At 36.9% G+C, this 22028-nt stretch overlaps 1 protein-coding gene across 1 annotated transcript in view; it reads left to right on the top strand.

Moving 5' to 3' along the window:
* LOC121859306 (GDP-L-fucose synthase-like) overlaps positions 1-22028 on the top strand; it is a 121318-nt gene that overhangs the window by 66247 nt on the left and 33043 nt on the right. Inside the window, exon 5 of the mRNA XM_042356102.1 lies at positions 18504-18695. Coding sequence (XP_042212036.1) covers positions 18504-18695 — 192 coding nt within the window. The remainder of the gene's footprint in view (positions 1-18503; positions 18696-22028) is intronic.

Genomic DNA, 22028 nt, shown 5'->3' with positions numbered 1-22028 from the left:
GTATGTGGAAAAATCCGTGTTAAGTGAAAGTTCATTTCTGAAGAGGCACCTAGATATGATAAAACTAAGTAAGTGAAAAACCAAGTAGGGCGGGGTATCACTGTAATTGTTAAAATGACTAAAAAATTGAATATTAAACTTTAAAATTATTGAATACCTGTGATATCTCGGCCTATAAGGCGCCGGGGTGCATAAGACGTGCCCCAAATTTCCATTTGGGTGCGGCAGTTTTGAGCTCTATTCGGCTGTACATAAGACCAGCAATCAAATGTGACACTTACCCACTGGACTCAGTAGTCTCTCATCAACCATCCTTAATTTTTTTAAATGTCATCTGTACTTCAAGTAATGTCATCAAATGTTACCCGCTGGTGTAGTGTAAAACACTAGTGACATACTGAAGCGCCTGCTATTTCATCGGTAACTGAACTACGTCGTAAGTTTAGGCAAAATTTTTCCATTTACTTGAAATGGACGCATCGATTTATTTGTTTATTTATTGTATTTATAATATACTGTAACATATTAAACACACTGCAAGTCTTTTCTTTTAATTTATATGCTTGCTTCACACGAGACGATCGGTGATGGGGAGTGTTACTGCCCGGTGGTGGAATTGTGTTCCTAATTTTCGTTTACCGTGACTTTTTTTTAGCAAGTTCTTTTGTTATATAGTTTTTTACTAAAGTGTTATTTTATGGATAAAAATGTTACAATGGACTTAAAACTATAAAAATCATCTTGAGCATGCTTGAAACATACATATCGCATATACCAAGATTACCCAGATTGACCAACTACATCAATTTATAAGAAAAATCAACTTTTGAAGGTCAATATGGCGGTCATTCGGTGTCGAAGTCGCCATCTGGATTTTTAAATGGCCAATCAGGCAGGACTTGACTAGTAAATCATTAGGAGAATTATGCCAAATTTGGTGCTTTGTACCATTTTCATGATTCTCTTTGAAAAATTGCATTTAGCTTTCCTTTAATGTCACTAATTCTATCTCAACATGACATCAGATACTGAAAATATTGTATTTCATACTACATATGACTTTACAAAAGAAATAGTCCACATCTGGTTAAATATAAACTTGTTAAAGGCATTTTGTTTTTTATAAACACTTTATTGGGTTCAGTACAGCGTAAATAATATATATGCAGATATAATACTGTGCTGAATAAACTAAAACTAAAAAACTGGGAGATTGTACTACAGGAAGCCTGACACTCCATTATGAAGTTAGGGATTAGATGACGCCAAATTAAATCACCTATCGCACTTAAGAGAGAGGAGCACGTGCCAGGGCTTAATATTATCCTGGACCCCAGAGGTTGATGACGTATTCAGTGTCGTGGGCAAGAAATACATTGACACACAGCACCTGATCCCAAATTAAATTTCCAGTATAGGTGTTACTAATGTAGAGGTGACCAGGTGTGTTGCAGAATGTTGGTAGTGTTGATGGTGATGCAGGAAAAGGTAAGTTGAGGGTGTGCCATGATCACTCCCACAAGCCCCCACACCACACACATCCTCACAACTGTACCACAAACCCCACACTACTCTACAGCATCCCTCACAACACTACCACAAATCCCACACCACTCACATCTCACAACTGTACCAAAAACCCCCCACACTACTCTTACAGCATCCTCACAACACTACCACAACCCCCACACCACTCTACACATCCCTCAACAACTGTACCACACAAAACCCCACACCACTTACACATCCCTCACAACACTACCACAACCCCCCACACCACTCACACATCCCTCACAACACTACCACAATCCCCCACACACCACTCACACATCCCTCATAACACTACCACAACCCCCCCACACCACCTACACATCCTCACAACACTACCACAACCCCCCACACCACACATACACATCCCCACAACACTACCACAACCTTCCAATAACCACTTCACACATCCCTCACAACACTACCACAATCCCCCCACACCACTCACACATCCTCACACCACCACAATCCCCCCCACACCACTCACACACATCCTCACAACACTACCACAACCTTACGCACCACCACACATCCTCACAACACTACCACAACTCTCCACACCACACCCACACATCCTCACAACACTACCACAATCCCCACACCACCACACATCCTCACAACACTACCACAATCCCTCACACCACTCACACATCCTCACAACACTACCACAATCCCCCACACCACTCACACATCCTCACAACACTACCACAATCCCCCACACCACTCACACATCCTCACAACACTACCACAACCTCACGCACCACTCACACATCCTCACAACACTACCACAATCCCCCACACCACTCACATATCCTCACAACACTACCACAACCTCCCACACCACTCACACATCCTCACAACACTGCCATAATAAAATTAATCATTTCTAGTGTGGTCGACTTCCTACACAAAGACAGGCTATAAATAGCCATCTTATCTCAACCTCCTTCCTTCCCCCTCCATCCCTCTGTTCTCAGAGAGGTCTTGGTAAATAACTTTTGTTTGTTTATTTTCATTGTTTGTCTAATTTATCATGTTGTATCAAAGTAATATTACTAAAAGTTTTAGGCAGCTACCAAACAGGGAGATACTACCGCCTGGGAAGATATTGGAAGCATAATGTACAGTATTGTCTAATGGTAGACCCTACTTCCATATGGCATCACGAAAATTGTGACCAAGTCTTAGGTTGCTGATTTATCTTTCTGCCTCATTTACACACAATTGCAGAGTTTCAATTGTTTCTCTTCCTTTGACAACACAACATACATACAATATAATGTTTCTCACCTTTGATCTTTTTTCCATTTATTTATGGTTGGTTATTTAAAATAATGCCAATTCACTTCAAGTATTGGCATCAAATTTTACCGGCTGGTGTACACTAGTGACTCACTTAAGCATCAATTATTTAACTGGAACTAATGTTGGTGTGAGTAAAATATTTCCATTTACTTGAAATAGATTTGCCAATTTATTTGTTTATTTATTTATTTATAATATACTGTAATACATTAAACACACTGCAAGTATTTTCTTTAATTTATATACTTGTTGGTCAACTTCACCTGGTAGGTGAAGTTGACCAGAAATTTATGGTGATCATTAAGGACCAAACTCGAATCCATGACGTGACTTCTGTTCATCATTCTCATCCTAAATTTACCACTGTCGGTAGTTTCAAGAATTAACTCAGTCATTTACTGAATATTCTTTGTAAAAAAATAAATTTTAAATTAATTATTTATAGGAGATAAGTATTATGATCAGTAAATATACAGATATGCATTACTGACCACCTCCGAACACAAGGACGGCTTAAAATAGCCACAGGCGGTCACAGTCAAGGTCACTTTCCCTTTCTTGTCACTGGCAAATGGGAGGGTGGTGATGATAGCAGCTGTGTTTATTACCGGGGTATATTGTTCTTTTACGGTATGTTAGACAGGTTTATAATACATTTTTATTATTTTAATATACCGGTAATCTTCATTTTAATCCAGCTTCCCAAACGTAAGTTTCAGTATAAAATAATTAGTGGTAGGACCTTGTGAGTGGCTTCACCATGTTTCCCATCACGATTTTGACGCGCTTAAAACCCAGAATATTTACAGAGGTGTAAGAATTTTATCTCTTGGTGCTTAAGAGATCATCTCCAATCCTTTTGGGCTGATTTTTTGTTCAAATTCATTTTGTCAAGATACATACGGTAGTATAACTTCTTTGATATATACTAAAATAGTATGAATTTAAGCCCTGGTTTCCATTTATGTATTGGCGGATCACTACAGCTGGTGGACCGGCCAGTGCAAGCGAAAACATGTTGAGGTCGGCTCAGAAGAACTCTTAACCGAGGGGTTGCTCAACCGAATTTAAGAATCTTATGGGAGGCAGCTCGTTAACCGAAATTTCGTTAACCGAGGTGCTCGTTAACCGAGGGACCACTGTAGCATGGAGGTAATAAGAACATCTCATAATGTTACCACGGTTATCACTTCAATGTTTATTAATTTTATTTATTATTTTATATATACAGTAGTACCCCGATTTACGCGGTCAATTAACCCACAGGGTACAGCGGAAAGTGAAAACCGAGTAAAGTGAACAACAGAACATATGGGATTAATTCCAATAGAGACTGGCCCGACCCCCAAACTTCACTTTTTCCGACACAATACCTATGTTGTAGTAAAAATAACATCTAAATTTTATGATGGTATGCTCACACAATTAATATTTAAGAGAAATACAGTCGCCAGGTTATGTCCATTCAAATAATGGACTCAAATCCCCCCCCCTCTTCCCAGCTCACTGGCCCCTACCTCTCTGAGAAATGATTGGGTGAAACACTAGATTTTAACGTTTAGTAATAAATAATACCTCAGACTAAAGTTAAGATAATATAATTGACATTTCTGGATTCCTTGCAGGTCAGGGGATATTTTGAATGTAACTTCATATATTTTGCACAAAAGATAAAATATTTGCTTTGTGTAAACCAAATTATTACATTAGATCTAAAATTTGTATGTCTAATGCAAAATTCATGATGTTTATATTCAAAATGATCATCATATCGTAAGAATTCCAGCAATGTAAATTATATTCTGGCCGGGTAATTTGTATGAATTTTATGAGCTAAAACATATATCTTCAGTAAATAAACAAAGAAATATTCTTCCAGGACACTATCTGTCAATCAAAATACTCCACCCTAGCTGGGTCGGTCCCTCCCTCCCTTCCCCCCCACCCCCTACCTTCCCTCCCTACCAGAGAAGCTTTGCGAGAAAATAGTATATTTACATTTTTAGTAATAAATAATAACTCAGACTAAAGTTAGGATAATATAATTGACATTTCTGGATTCCTTGCAGGTCAGGGAATATTTTGAATGTAAACTTCATATATTTTGCACAAAAGATAAAATATTTGCTTTGTGTAAACCAAATTATTACATAAGATCTAAAATTTGTATGTCTAATGCAAAATCCATGATGTTTATATTCAAAATGATCATCATATTGTAAGAATTCCAGCAATGTAAATTATATTCTGGCCGGGTAATTTGTATGAATTTTATGAGCTAAATAAAAAAAAAAAATTATACTTCACCTCGTATATGAGTAGATGCACCGTGGAAAGTGAAAGTCCGGTTGAAAGTCCGGTTCTGGCAAGGTACCGCGTAAATGAGAAGTCGCGGAAAGTGAAACCGTGTAAAGCGGGGTAATACTGTATGTGTGTATGTGTGAGTGTGTGTGCATGCGTGCGTGTGCAGTGGTCCCTCGGTAAACGAATTACATTCCATAAGAATTTTCAATTCGGTTAACGAAAAAAATTTTGATTTACGAAATCCCTACGAAAATCACGTTTTGTTTTGAACATCAGCTGATAAGCAGAGGAGTTACTCAGCCAATTCAGTAATCTCTTCTATGTTTACATTCGTTTCCATTGGAGTAAATATCAAGAAAATTGTGCTCTTTAATATTTGTGCAGTTTTTTATACAGTATTAAAATTATTGGTCATTCTAAAATTTAGCCATCCAAGCTCTGTCTACACAGTTTTTCAACTATTTTTGGCTCGATATATGTAACTTTATTCATTTACAGTTAACCCTCACTTTACGCGGTTAATGTAACCCGGAGGGTACCGCGGAAAGCGAGAAACGCGTAAAGTGAATAACATAACATATGGGATTAATTGAAATGGAGTCCAGGCCGATCCCCAAACTCCACTTTTTGACGACACATAACTATGTTGTAGTAAAAATAACATCGTAATTTTATGATGGTACGTGCACACAATTAATACTTAAGAGAAATAGAGAAATACAGTCGCCAAGTTAATGTCCATTCAAATAATGGACATGACTCCCTCCCCCTCTCACACTACACTGCCGGCTCTTCCCTCTCTGAGAAATTTTGGGGGGAAAACCAGGTATAGTAATAAATAATACCTCAAACTAAAGTTAGGATAATATAATTGACATTGCTGGATTCCTTGTAAGACCAGGAATATTTTGAATATAAATGTCATATATTTTTCACAAAAGATAACATACTTACTCAGATTAAACATTTTATCTAAAAATTTTGTCTAATGCAAAATATATGATGTTTATATTCAAAATGATCACCAAATTGTAAGAATTCCAGCAATGTAAATTATATTCTGGCCGGGTAATTTGTATGAATTTTATGAGCTAAAACAAATATCTTCCGTTAATAAAAAAAAAATTATTCTTCAGACACTATCTGTCAATCAAAGTACCCCACCTTGCCTTCCCCCCTCTTCCAACAGAGCCAGATGGTCAGTCTGTCCCAACCCTCCCCCCCACCTCCCACCAACCCTCCCTTCAAGAGAAAGGGTGGGTGAAAAAACTAGATTTTAACATTTAGTATTAAATATTACCTCAGATTAAAGTTAGGATAATATAATTGACATTGCTGGATTCCTTGTAAGACCAGGAATATTTTGAATATAAATGTCATATATTTTGCACAAAAGATAACATATTTACTCAGAGTAAACATTATATCTAAAAATTTTATGTCTAATGCAAAATATATGATGTTTATATTCAAAATGATCATCAAATTGTAAGAATTCCAGCAATGTAAATTATATTCTGGCCGGGTAATTTGTATGAATTTTTTGAGCTAAAATAAAAATCTTCAGTTAATAAAAAAAAAATAAATATTCTTCACACATGCCAGGTGGTCGGTCGCCGGTCCCTACCTCCCCCCCACCAACCCTCCCTACCAGATAAATGTGTGGGAATACCAGACTGTTTACCTTTATAGTAATAAATAATAAATCAGACTAAAGTTAGGATAATATAATTGACATTGTTGGATTCCTTGTAAGACCAGGAATATTTTGAATACAGTGACCCCTCCGTTAATGAACTCAATTCGTTCCAGAAGGTCGTTCGTTAACCGAAACCATTGTTTCAATGGGTTTTTGGGTAATTGGTTCCAGCTCACCGAAAATTTCCTAAATTCAACAAAAATGGTAGAAAAGTTCACTTACTTTGATGTGTGTATGTAGAAGGCTCCTGGATGATGATGATGATGATGGGATTTAGAATGGGGGTAGAGGAGAAGGAAGAAGATAAAGGCATTGGGGTGGAAGAGAAGTCACCCCATGGCGCCATTTCACCCATAAAATTTTAGCTCTCTTGGTGTAATTCAGGATTATTTTCTTTAAATCAACACTGCACTGCATTATATATTGTCAATATGTAAAATATATTTCAAAATGACCAATAATTTGCTTGGAAACACAGAAAAAAAGCGTTTAGTTGAAGAGAGTCTCAAGCAAGATGTTACCTCCAGTGAAAACAGAGAGAGACTAACTCCTGTTTGCTGTGTTAAGAGGCTGGATGCCATGCATTAAACTAGTCACTTTACCTTCAATTATGTTCAATAATTGTTAAAATGACTAAAAATTGAATATTAAACTTTTAAAATTATTGAATAGTATAAACTTCTTGATATTTACTAAAATAGTAAGGAATTTAAGCCCTAGAACCGATTAATGTATTACGGACGACATTAAAGCTGGTTGCCCGGTCAGTGTTTAAAAACATGTTGAGTGGTCGGTTCGTAGAAGAACTTACAACTCAATTTTTTTTTCTAACCGAATTGAAGATCCTTATAGCTGCAGTTCGTTAATCGAAATTACGCTAATCCCGAGGTGTTCGTTAAACGAGGGTCACTGTATAAATGTCATATATTTTGCACAAAAGATAAATATATTTACACCAGAGTAAAACATTATATCTAAAAATTTGTATGTTCATGCAAAATCTAATAGATGTTTATTCAAAACAGATCAACAAATTGTAAGAATTCCAGCAATGTAAATTATATTCTGGCCGGATAATTTGTATGAATTTTATGAGCTAAATAAAAAAATTATACTTCACCCGTGTAAAGGGGTACACCCACCGCGGAATGTGAGCATCCTGGGTTCTGGCAGGGCACCACGTAAACATGGAAACGCGGAATGTGGGACCGCGTAAAGTGAGGGTTGACTGTGTGTGTGTGTGTATGTATATATGCATGTATATATATATATATATATATATATATATATATATATATATATATATATATATATATATATATATATATATATATATATATACTCTATATATATATATATATATATATATATATATATATATATATGGTAAGTACCGTAATCTTTTTCACTCAAATCCTAATGAAACACCACAATTAGAATACGGTAGTAGCTGTTGTATAAACAGTGGGAACACAGTCCCACCACCGAGACGAGGGAACACTCTCACCACCGATCGTCTCGTGCGAAGCAAGCATATAAATTAAAGAAAATACTTGCAGTGTGTTTAATATGTTACAGTATATTATAAATAAATAAATAAATAAACAAATAAATCAGTAAATCCATTTCAAGTAAATGGAAAAATTTTACTCGACACCGACATTAGTTCCAGTTACCGGTAAATAGCAGACGCTTCAGTGACGTCACTAGTGTTTACACTACACCAGCGGGTAACATTTGATGACATTACTTGAAGTGAATTGGCCTTATTTTAAAAAACCAAGGATGGTTGGTAAAGGACTACTGAGTCAGTGGGTAAGGGTCACATTTGGGGTACTGGTCTTATACAGCGAATAGAGCTCAAAAGCTACTTTTTAAATGGAAATTTGGGGGGGCCGTCTTATGCACCCCGATTCCTTATAGGCCGAGATATACGGTAACTAAAATTTTTGTCTAGTGCAAACTATGGCATGTTTACATTCAAATTAATCACTATATTATAAGAATTCCAGCAATGCAAATTAAATTCACCCCAGTCACTTCTATGAAATTTTATAAGCAAAAAACAAAAACTCAATCTAAAGGACATAAATTAATGATTAAATACTTCACACCACAGGCGCCAACTGTCAAACATGTCACTGTCACCCCTCCCTCCTTCCCCCCCAACTTCCCAAGAAACGTTTGGGGGAAAGCACTAGGCTTACAGTTTTAATCATATATAATATCTCAGGTCTAAAGTTAGGAGAATATAATTTGTGTTGCTGGAATCGTTGCAAGACAGCGAACAATTTGAATATAAACATCATATATTTTGCACAAAAGATAAAATTTTTCTCTCTAATAAAATTCTTAAATTAGATCTAAAATTTGTGTCTAATGCAAATTATAGCTTGTTTGTATTCAAATTAATCACTATCTTATAATAATTCCAGCAATGTAAATTATATTCTGGCCGGTTATTTATCTACAATTTTATGAGCAACAACATAAATAAATAAATTAAATACTTTACCAGACTTTCCCCCTAACTGTCAAAGTACAACTCAACTCCCCCCTTCCCACGCTCCTGCCTTCCTCCCCACTCCCCCACTCCACGAGAAATGTTTGGGGAAAGCACTACTTTGTAGTTTTAATCATATATAATATTCAGGATTAAAAGTAGGTATACCGTATTGTTGAATCGCTTGCAAAGACAGCTAACAATTTGAATATAAACGTCATATATTTTGGTACAAGATACAAAATTTCTTGCTCTCTTAATAAATTTAAATTAGGACAAAATTTAGGTCTAATGCAAATTTTAGCTTGTTTATATTCAAATTAATCTTCCACTATCTTATAAGAGATTTAAGCAATGTAAACTATGTTCTGCCCACTTATGAATTTACAGTAAAACAAACACGCAACAAACAAATTACACTTCACCAGATGCACTATTCGTCAATCAAAATACACCTCACCTCCGCCCTCCAATTCTCCCCACTGCCTCCTCCTCCTCCTCCCTCCCTCCCTCCCTCCCTACCCCTGCCTTCCCAGACAAAAGTTTCATGTTTTCATTAGGCTTTAAAGTGTTTATCTTATATAATATCTCAGATTAAAGTTAGGAGAATATAATTTGCATTGCTGGAATCGTTGCAAGACAGCAAATAATTTGAATATAAATGTCATATATTTTGCACAAGAGATAAAATTAATCACCTGTATCACATTACAGTAGTGATTTAAGAGTTCTAGTGTATATGTACGTTATATATAGTGATTTAAGGGCGATTTAGGGGAATTTTAGGAGTGTTTCTGACTTTGCATTTTTGGCTTTACTTTGTATATACTTTTCTGTGAGCTGGAACCAATTACCCAATATCCCATTGAAACAATGGTTTCAGTTAACGAAATTTTCGGTTAACGAACGACCCTCTGGAGCGAATTGAGTTCGTTATCCAAGGGACCACTGTATACATAAATTTCAGTGGAATTGAAAACATAAGTAGAATGGGGGAGCAGTACAACATGGGTTGTACAGTAATAAGGTTGAACAAGAGGACAGAGCTGTCAGGATTATGACTAGTTGGCAAATATGTTTATTGCAGTGTTAATTACTTATGTATTTACATGATAATTTCCGATAAAACGGTTTTGATGGTACAATAAAAACAGGTACTGTACTGTAAATATAGTAAGTGTTACAAAAAATATTAATACTTACGACAATAGATATTTTTTAAGAGATGATTTAAAGGAAGGAAGGAAGCGTAGTCTTTGCTCGGATGGGTGGGGGTAAGTTGTTCCACACCTTCACACCGTGATATTTTATGGAGGTCTGGGACTGAGAGGAGCGCATATCTCTTATTATTCTGGAACTGGAAATAATTATTGTCAAACAAGTGATTGATAGATTTGTAAATAAAGAGGGCACAGCAGTAGGTGTTAATATCTTCGAATTTTAAAATTTTCAAGATAGTAAATTTCTCGTTTGTGCGATCTGTTTTTTCAAGTAGGTCATTGTCCGTACAACTCTCTTTTGTGCAGTAACCAGAGATTGTGTTTTTGAAGAGCCAGAGGCCCCCCATAGTGTGTTACAATGTATCAGGTGTTGGTAGACAAGACCATGATAGATTTCTTTCAGTGCTGTGAGAGTGAGTGACTGTCGGGTGTGATACATGATACAGGTTGACAATACCTTATCTGAAATCCTTGGGGTCAGAGGCATTTCGGATTTTGGAATTTTTCAGTTTTCAGAATGTTTTTTTTTTTTTAGCTCATCCGGGCACAAGTCACTGACCCACATTGGGGCCTGGGGGGCGAAAATAGAATAAAAATTATAATAATAATAATAATTCATAGGTCTAGGTCGTGTATCTCACTTTTGATCTTTTTTTTCATTCCTGTATTTCTTTATTATTATTATTTTATTATTACAGTATTGTTGTTATTATTATTATTATTAATTTTTTTTTTTTATTATTATTATTATTATTGTTATCATTATTATTTTATTTTGATGTATTTTTTATTCAAAATTTTATTTACTATGAATAATTATTATTATTACTATTACATTTTCGCCCCCCAGGCTCCGATATGGGTCAGTGATCTATGCCCGGATGGGATAATCCCTGTTAAAAAAAAAAAAAAAAAAAAAATTGCCTCACAAAATTTTTTTTTTTCGGTTTTCAGAGCTTTTCGGTTTTCGGAATTTCGGATAAAGGGTTGTCAACTTGTACCGCACTGTTTATTGACTTTACTGTGTAAATGGCTTGTATGTGGTTTCTCCAGTTAAGTGTCTCATCAACAATAACTCCGAGGAATTTAGTATTTTGTTCGCGTTTGAGGACTGTATTATACCAAGGTACAGGGGGTCCAAGTCTGGGGGTAAGTTTTTCCTTCTGTGAAAGATCGTGTAGTGGGTTTTCTCAAGGTTTAAGGTCAGTTTATTATGTATTACCCAGCTCCTGACTTTAGTTAATTCAGTGTTCATAGTTCTCATCAAGGAATGGAGGTCTGAGTTGCTGGCATAGAGATTACTATCGTCTGCAAATAAGTTGTATTTTATGAGTGAGCTGGCGTGGACTATGTCGTTTATGTACAACAAAAACAGTACTGGACCGAGAATGGAACCTCATAAGGCTCCTTACGAGTGAACTGCTCCCCCGTTTGGAGCACTATCACCATATCTGGTCCCTGAGATATGTTAGAGACTGTCAGTTGATTGAGTTTTTGTTTTTGGTTTATAAAATGTCACAGAAGTGACCGGGGAGAATATATTTACATTGCTGGAATTCTTATAAGATAGTGATTAATTTGAATATAAATATGCTATAGTTTGCACAAGACAAAAATTTTAGTAATCCTTTAGTACATTATTTTGAGTACATTTACAGTACAGCTTTGCCCTTAGGACAGTGTAGCGTGCCCAGAGAAACATTGGGTGCGAAATTTAAAATATGATGCACCAGATTGACTCGTGCAAAATAGGAAAGATTCGCTTTAAATTAAAACATTGTCCATAATTGTGGCTGTCCCTTTAAATCGATAATCTTAAATTGAATCACTATAAATCAACGTTCTACTATAGCATAGTTCTGGCGTCGGGCATTGTCTGCGAGTCTGCATTTGTAAGTTGTGGTTGTCTTTTGCTGAAATATGGAGCACAACTTAGGGCTGGCAATACAGTAAGATCTCATATTTCGCACGATTTCATTTCGCGTTTTTGAATTTGGCGAGCACTTTAGTATGATGATTAGGGGAACGCTGTTTGTAAAACACGAGCTTTTGCATACGAATGTTGGCTATAGTGCGATTCCATCCTCAATGTTTTGATTCCATCCTCAACGTTTTAAGCGTGGCGCGGGGTTATGCAATGTTTACAGTTCATGTTCGACATCACATGTTCAATTGATTCATGCCTTTTGTTTGTGAAGTGTTTTTTAAGAGGTACTCTGTAAATTGTTATTTATTTATTTATTTTTTTTGCAAATTTAGCTGTTACCCATAAATACTGTATGAAAAGAATAAGTAAAAAGAATGTTTCGCAGTGAGGACTAATAATGGTTTACACCAGCGCTCTCTGTTTACATCACGTGATCAGTTGAATCGCGCGGTTTCTGTCATTGTTTCCAAGAAGCGTTCTGGTGATCGAATTGCTGGTGGTGAACGTAAAAGAGGTTTGCAAGAACACAATTATCGCGTTGTAGCCCGCGCCCTCCTAGCGACCGCCCAGGCAGTTATTGTGTGCTTTTTAGGTGGTGCTACCACCTGTCGAGTCAAGATAATGGCCTCTACCTCTACTGGGGGTCCTACTGGTGCTGGTGGGGTGGGACAGACACACCTAAGAGGTCAAATAAAGAAAAGGAGAAGCTGGACTATCAAAGGGAGTTAAGTTTGCCAAGTACTTGATGCAGGATAAGCAGCGTGCGATTAAATTACTTGAGGAAGGCCTAAAAACTAGTTTCTGGAAAGCACAAAAAAGGCAGAATTTGTATCATTTGGAGGTTATAAATGGGAAAATCAGAGGTTGATGTAGAGTGGCCAGTCTATATTGTTATTTTCCCATTAGTTTATGTATTTGCATTTGGCACAATTTCAATTTGGCTCAATTTTTCCAGTTTATATTACTCGTGAAATACAAGATCTTACTGTACATTCAAACTCTTGTAATATTGTTGATTTAAGCAGGGAATAAAAAAAATTATGTCGCCATTGACTGCAGTAGAATTTTGCGGTGTAGCAAAATAATTTTAAAATCAGCTACAGTCACTTTGCACACTGAAAGGTTAAAATAATTATTATTATTATTTTTGGGGGCATTTAGTAATTTAAAATTCTATATATTTTGGGTAAAATTTCGTAAGGGAGAATTTACATTCCGTATCCTGATTTTAGTGGTAAACAGTGATATCCCCATTAGCCGGAACAATTGGTGCAGAGCACTTCTGGGAATGAGAGATTTCAGGGGAAACGAGACGACTCTCTCAAAGCCGGAAAAAAATCCCTCATCCCTGGAATTTTTCGGGTAACGGAAAAATGTTCTAGGAAGTTCAAAAAATTGCCCATTACAGTAAAACCTAGAATAACGACAGTAATATGACCTCCAATATTGCAGTGTAAAGTGAATCATTAATTACCATTAAAATAAAGCAATACAGGTTGACAACCCTATATCCGAAATTCCGAAAACCGAAAAGCTCTGAAAACCGAAAGTTTTTTGGTGGAGAATTTTTTTTTTTTTTTTTTTTTTAGGCCTATCCGCACAGGTCGCTGACCCACATCGGGGCCTGGGGGGTGAAAATGTAATAGTAATAATAATTATAATAATAATAATAATAATGATAATACTGTAATAATAATTATTCATAGTAAATAAAATTTTTAATAAAAAATACACAAAAATAAAATAAGAATGATAATGATAATAATAATAATAATAATAATAATAATAATAATAATAATAATAATAATAATAATAAAGAAATACAAGAATGAAAAAAACATCAAAAGTGAGAAACACGACCTATGAATTATTATTATTATTATTATTATAATTATTATTATTATTATATTTTAGCTCCCAGGCCCCAATGTGGGTCAGTGACTGATCCCAGTAAAAACTTACCATTCTGAAATCCGAAAAATTCCGAAAACCGAAATGCATCTGGTCCCAAGGATTTCGGATAAGGGATTGTCAACCTGTAATAATGAGATGCGTTCCCAAGTGTGACCTTTTCGTATCTTTTGTGTGGCTTTTTACCCTCTTTTCCCCCCAAACAATAAAATTTATGAAAATGCAAACCATATTCTTTGAATAATGTTTATGAATGCACCTTATACAATATAAATGAATAATAATATGGACACACAAGAGGAGATGGGACGCCATTGTTTTCGTTAGTGTTTACAGCCAGGACGATTGTTCTACATAGTAAAATGAAGAAAATATGACCCTAGTTGTAGCTGTATTAAATAAATGTAAAAAAAAATTAATATATGCGTTTTAATTTATGTTATTTAATGTTAATAAATGGAACAATTGAAGTAGCTAACCACTAAGTGTAAAGAAAAATGCGAGACTGTGCTATGCCAACATATGTAAATGCATCCCTGTGTAAACATACCGTCCTTTCTCTACATAAGAATATGAAAGCAACTCTTATTTACTGTTCATATATGTTTTAAATAATACTTACGAATGTAAAACAAAAATTCTTAAAGTCTAAAACATAAGGACAGCCAATGAATATTGTGCGAGTTTTTACTCAGATGACGAAGTCATCAGGTTCAACTAGGGCTGAAGCTGTAGCTTTCCATAAAGCTGTCATAGCTGTTGCTGAAACTGTTACTGAACCTGAAGTTGATGTTGAAGCTGCTTATGATGCTGAATTTGATGGTGTAGCTGAAGTTGATGGTTTAGGCCTTCGAATAATAAAGCTGTCTAAAGAACCCTGCAGAGCTGCTTTCTTTTCTCATTATACATCTTTATGTAGAGGTCATTTGCATTTTTCAAGTCTCTGTTAATTTTACTGCTTCATTCTGTTAATGGATCCACTTCAGAAAATATGTTCATTGCTTGCTCCATATAATATCCACAGACCTCTCACCTTTTTCATATCATTTTAACACATCTTGTTTCTCAGCTAAGCTTAGAAACTTTCTTTTTGCTTTTGAACCATCAATACCACCACTTGCTATCTTGCTCTTGTTGAATAAGGACACAAAAATGCTGAGAGAAACCTGAGAAAGTTTTTCTCCTGTTCCTGTTCAGATGCGTGAAAACCAAAGGCCCGTCAGCTGTGACTGTTTATACAAGCCTGGCAGCCTCTGTGCGCAAGGCGTGTTTTTGTTTTGTATAAAACATATCGGGATTTAGTTATTATTTATATGAAAATTTATATTTTTTTTATTTTTTATTATATTTTTGTAGTAAATACGAAGAAAATAATGGCGTAAATTGAATTGGGTCCTAAATTAACCAGGGTCTTTAATATGAATCATCGTTAATAGAAACGTTGTTATTGGAGGCTTTCCTGTACATCATCTCTCGAACCCGGAAAAATATCCCTCATCCCCGTTATTTTCCGGGTAACAGGAAAATTTTCTTGGAATTTCCAGAAAATTCGCCCAATTTCCATCTCTCAAACCTGGAAAAACTCCTCCATCCCCGGAATTTTCCGGGTATTGGGAAAATTTTCTCGGAATTTCCCAGGTGTCGGGAAATTTTATCAAAATTTCCCGGAAATTGTGCTCCTCTGAAAATTTCAATTCCAGCTATCGGAGAGTTCCGGGTTTGAGGGATTCCAGCTAACGGAGATATTACTTCAGTGATATCTCCGTTAGCTGGAACACTTGGTGCAGAGCACTTCTGGGTAACGAGATGACTCTCTCAAAGCCAGAAAACCTCTTCCATCCCCGGAATTTTCCAGGTATCTGGAAAATTTTCTCAGAATTTTTTGGGAAAATGTGCCTCCACGGGAAATCATTCCCAAAGACGGAATTTTCCGGAAAATTCCGGCTTTGGGAACGATTTTCAGAGAACATTTCAATTTCGGCTATCGGAGAGCTCCGGGTTTGAGGGATTCCGGCTAACGGGCAGGCCCGGATTATCCATTAGGCACAGTAGGCACAGTGTCAAGGGCCTACGAGATATTGGGGGCCTACGAAAAATAAAACGAGAACTTTTCTTCCCCTTTTTCTACAGGTTATTATTAAATTGATACTGAGGTACTTTTTTTCCATTTATTTATTACTTAATCCTTTTAGTATCTATTTATGTTACTTGATTATTTTCTATACTATTCTATTTAGGCATATTCTGGCCATAGATGAAAGCAAAATAGTAGAAGAAAGTTGTTTCAAAGAGTACACAAAATTTTTATTTTTTTTCAGTTGTCTAATACATACTTTTGTTTCTGAAATATCCTATACAAGTTACAACGTAATCATTAGGAAATGTTTAGAACATACTCAATATGCCAAAGCAACTGCTTCGGAAAATTGACACAGATTTTAAGTTAAGATATTTATTTGATCAAAACTTTACGGCTTTTTTGCAGTGCAAATTGTTTTATTATGTCATTAGTGTCTATCTTTCGAAGTAGTTCATTTTCAATTGAAAGTAGGGAAAGAGAAGAGAGCCGCTCTTGGCCCATAGTGGATCTTAAACAGTTTTTAATTCTTTTTAGTTTGGAAAAGGACCGCTCGCTTTCACAACTGGTTGCAAACAGTGAAAGATAAATTCGAAATGCAATGTGGACATTAGGAAAACTGGTTATTAATCCACAGTTGATTAGTTGTTTCAGCATTCCATTCACGGTTTTCTCCTCCGGGTACATATTTGAGAATAGCAAAAACTCATCAGCAAAACATTCTTCCAAATCATTGGAATATGTCTTCACTAGATTTCTGGCTTTCAGGATCACTTTATCCTGGGACAGTGATTTGTCAACCAGGAAACCAAATCTGTCACACAACACTGAATATGCTTCTTGGCGTCTACCCATCTGAACAATGAGCTTGTCTACAATAGGATAAAATGTCTGTGTTCGAAATCTGTCACTTGCAGTCTTGGTTGAGACTGTGTCATCCCTGGCTCCTTCATCAAAAACCTGTTTCCTCATACGTTTGCGTTCAGCCTGCATCTCCTCTTTGTAGTCACTTTTATAGAATTCCCTTGGCGTTTTTCAAAACTCAAATTTATCACGGATTTCAGAAAAATATGCCAGAAGACTGTCATACATCTTTACAACTGTGCCCAATTCAATTCCAGGCTCTTGAATAGCTTTATTGACTATGTTAATTTTTTTAAGCAAATCATTCCAAATAGTACAAATTAGTGCAGTCTCAAATGCATCAAGTTTCTTGACAAGGGATTTAGCTTCATGAGCAGCTGAAGGAGGTTGCCCAGTAAATTCTGCAACATTGATCATACTCTGGCTAATCTCTGAGTAGTTCAAGAATAGGGCTGACACTGCATCACTTCTTGCAGACATACTGTGAACTGCTTGTGTTATTAGTGAATATGCTGTCAAATGGGGCCCCATATCTTGGAGGTGCCTAAGGCCTACGAAAGTCTTAACCCGGCCCTGCTAACGGGAGATATTACTGTACTGTAAATTTCAAGTTTAACCCCTTGTTCATATCGGCAGACGTAAATATTATTTTTATTTGAATTATTCGTACCATGTCTTTAACCCCTTCACGACTGGGATGCCACTTTTAATATTTTATTTGGTTAATGCCAGATGATTGTATTCAGCTCAGAGGGGGACCCTGTATACAAGGGGCTAAGTGAAAGAGCTTGGAGAGTGGTTTTCTTTGTGTTCATATCATCGTTGAATAGTAAAGTCGCCTCCCAGTGAGGTTGCCTCATTGGAGGATCTCACTGGGAGGTGAGCATTTGTTGTTGGGTCTATAATTAGGACTTGACTCAGATGCTAGAGACAGTGTACAGTAGCAGCATGTTAAGTCCCAGAAAAATTAAAATGACAGTTTCCTAGTGATTTTTTTTACCTGCCCTGTAATAAAGATGAAGGAAGAGAAGTGTTATTCATGGTAGGATATTGATATTGTGATGGAAATTTTTATAAAGTAAAGTTTAGCATATGGTCACTTCTGGGAATTGCATTTCCAATTTCTGATATCTTTTTTAACTCAGATCCACAATGGCCCTCCACACCACTCCAACTTTGGCTACAGTATGGCAAAGCGGATGATTGATGTTATGAATCAGGCTTATCATACTCAGTATGGTTGTAATTTTACCTCCGTGATTCCTACTAATGTGTATGGACCCCATGACAACTTCAACCTGGAAGATGGACATGTTTTACCTGGGCTCATACACAAGGTTTGTTGGAGTGTTTTCCATCATCTAAAGTAGCATGTCTATAAGCAGTACTGTATAAAGGAAATGGTAATTCTCATTTTCTCTTTTCGTCGTCATCACTGCTACATCACAGGGTCAAGTACCGTGCAGTATATCATGTTTTGGCCTACAAAATTATCGATATACTGTTCATTTTACTAGATAGCAGTTTGCCTCCAAGGTAAGTAGTTGATGTTTTCTGTGAAATTCCTTACCTCATCAGTGACTAGACTAGTTGTGCCAACCAGTGACCTGACATCCCAGGTATGTCCTGTGATTTTAGCAAAACTTATGATTTTAATTGTTTTTATTTCAAGTGTTTTGTCTTGTTTAGATTGTAAAAGCAGGTTTTAGTGAATATTGTGGTATGGAATGTGTGGAACATTAGTTAGATGGTTTAGCAATGTCAAAATCACTGTAGATCCAAAACCACCTGTTTAATGTATGACAGTAATTTAGCCAAGGATAATTATTATTATTGTTTTTGTTTTATAGATATAGGATGGTGTAAACAAGAAAACTCTATCTCCTGCAGTAATTCCAGAGTGTAATAGTACTGTAGTATACTGCTGGTGATAAAGCATAGACAAAGTGGGTACAACAGGTGTTGGCTTCATAAGATAGAAGAAAGATGCTAACAACATATAAGCCTAAAATAATGTTAGCTGAAATAAAGGAAATACATCAGCATATTTAAATCAGTCAGGAATGCTTAAATGGTGTGTTAAGACAGAAGTGATTGGACCTGTTAGAACAGATGTAGTGACAAACATGAGGGAAACTTGTTATGATCTCAAACAAGTTGTGGCAAAATAATAAAAAGAAGTAAGAAGGAAAATGAGAAAATGCAGGGGATAGACAGGAACACAACAAACTGGCTAGCTGGTGGTGGCTGGCGTACAAAAATTTGAGCTTCATTGTGTTCATACTTTTTCCTCTAGTGGCTTTAAGCCAACCGACAGTGAAATCACATTGTTGAAGATTTTTTTTTACATTATATAGTGGTCCCTCGGTTAACGACCACAATTCGTTCCAGAAGGTCGTTCGTTAACCGAAACCATTGTTTCAATGGGATTTTGGGTAATTTGTTCCAACTCACCAAAAATTACATACAAAGTAAAAAAAAAAAAAATGCAATAAAGTACACTTACTTTGAGTTGTATATGTAGAAGGCTCCTGGTTCATGATGATGATGATGGGAATTAGAAGTGGGGGTGGAGGAGAAGAGAGAAGAGAAGGAAGTGGGGGTGGAAGAGAAATCACCCCATGCTTGATGCCGTCATTTCACCCATAAAATTTTAAGTTCACTTGGTGTAATTCAAGATTATTTTCTTTAAATCAACACTGCACTGCACTATATATTGTGAATGTGTTAAATAAATTTCAGAATGACCAATAATTGTACTGTAAAAACGTAAAAATACTCTGTGTTCGAAAGACCCACAAGCAAGATCTTTCCTCCACTGAACAGAGATACAAGCTGAGGCCTTGGTGGATGAGTGAAGTGGCTGATGGGCGCACCAAAAACTAGTTCCCTGTACTGCAATTATTAAATAAGTGTTAAAATTACTAAAAATTGTAAGATAAAACTTGGAAAATTATTGAATAGTACAACCTTCTTGATATTTACTCCAATTTTAACAAATGTAAGCCCTAGAACTGATTTCTGTATTGGCGGACTAATCTTCCAGCTGGTGAGCAAGCCAAAGCATGTCGAAACATTTTAGTAAGAATTTCATAAACCGAATTTTTTTTTGTTAACCGAAATGAAGATTCTTATGGAAGGTGATTCGTTAACTGAAATTTCGTTAACCGAGGCGTTCGTTAACCGAGGGACCACTGTACAGTGTACACTACATTTAATTTTTTAATTTCACTAGTTTATTCCTTGATAGAGGAAGCGGGATCCTAGTGCTGTCACTAGGTACCCCTGTACAATAACACCAGAAGCATCTGGCAAAGTGTCACAAGTATATACAGTATAAATATTATAAAGGGGCTTACTAAAGCCTAAGGAAGGAGGGATATTCCTTTAACACATTATCAATATTATTTACATAGTATCTGGCCAGTATGGGGAGGATCATCGTGTCTCCGTCAGGGGGTCGTGGAGTGGTGGTCCAGCTGGCGTCACGGAAGCGTTGTGTGTGGGGACATCTCAGGAGGTAGTGGATAAGGGTGCTGCTGTCGGGTCTTCTGCATAATGCACAAGAACGTTGCTCAGGGGATGCGGGGATACCAATCTCCCAAGCAAAGTCATACGGAGGACATCGTACCAGGTGGGTGGGGAGTCCAGGGGGATGGCTGCTTCCCGGGCTTCTCTCTGTTTGTGGCGAATTTGGGTCCTAAGCTGTAAAAGTGTTCAAGGAACAACATAGTCGGGTGTGGCCTTGTTGCAGCCAGTCTTGGCAAGGCCATCTGCTGCCTCATTCCCCAAGATACCGACATGACTGGGTATCCATAGGAATGTCACAGGACGGCCTGCATCCTGAAGTGTGGATGCTAACCCTCGTATTCAGAGGATGAGGTCCTTATTTTCCCCTGATCCAAATGCAATCCCGTCGAGAGCAGACCTGGAATCACAGCAGATAAGCAAGGGGCAGAAACCATCTGCTTCTTCCTCAGCGAGAAGGGCAGCAAGGAGGGCTATCAGTTCAGCCTGAGTGGAGGATGCCCCGTCAGAAACTCTGAGAGAAAGTTTGATAGGCTCAGAGGCATCAGGATGGGAGATGTAGACACCAGCCCCGGCCCGACCTGTAGCGGGGTCAACAGAGCCATCAGTGTAGAGGACGACCCTACCTGGGGACCAGTGGGCGACCCTGAAGAGGTGGTATTTGCAGAGAATAACAGGGTTCATGTGGAATTTCGGGAGCGGTCCACCGAGGGCAATCACTTCAGGTTGAAAATCCAGCCAGGAAGAAGGAGACGAACCAACAGCAGGGGTGACAACAATATCAGGCAGGAGGTCGTGTTCAAAGGGCTCGGATGAGTGACCCTCGCCATTGTCTTTTAGATGGAGGTCGGACTCGGACAGCAGGAGTCAAGTTGGCTTTCCTTTTAGCACTGTTAAACCCATTTCTATTACTGTACTTTTGTATTTTCCTGAGGGTATTGTGCCAGCAAAAAAAAAAAATCAAATCAATGGAGTACAGTATAGTCTGGGTTTATGCGCCTAATTAAACCCATGGAGGTCCGCGTATAAAGTGAAACGCATAAATAAATTGACAAAACATATGGGATTAATTGAAATAGAGACTTGGCTGACCGCCAGACTACCCTTTTTTGGGCTATTGCCGACACAATATGTACAGGTAG

The sequence above is a fragment of the Homarus americanus genome, unplaced genomic scaffold, assembly GCF_018991925.1.
Source record: "Homarus americanus isolate GMGI-L3 unplaced genomic scaffold, GMGI_Hamer_2.0 scaffold36188, whole genome shotgun sequence".
Lineage (NCBI taxonomy): Eukaryota > Metazoa > Arthropoda > Malacostraca > Decapoda > Nephropidae > Homarus > Homarus americanus.
This window is presented reverse-complemented; position numbering and strand designations above follow the sequence as displayed.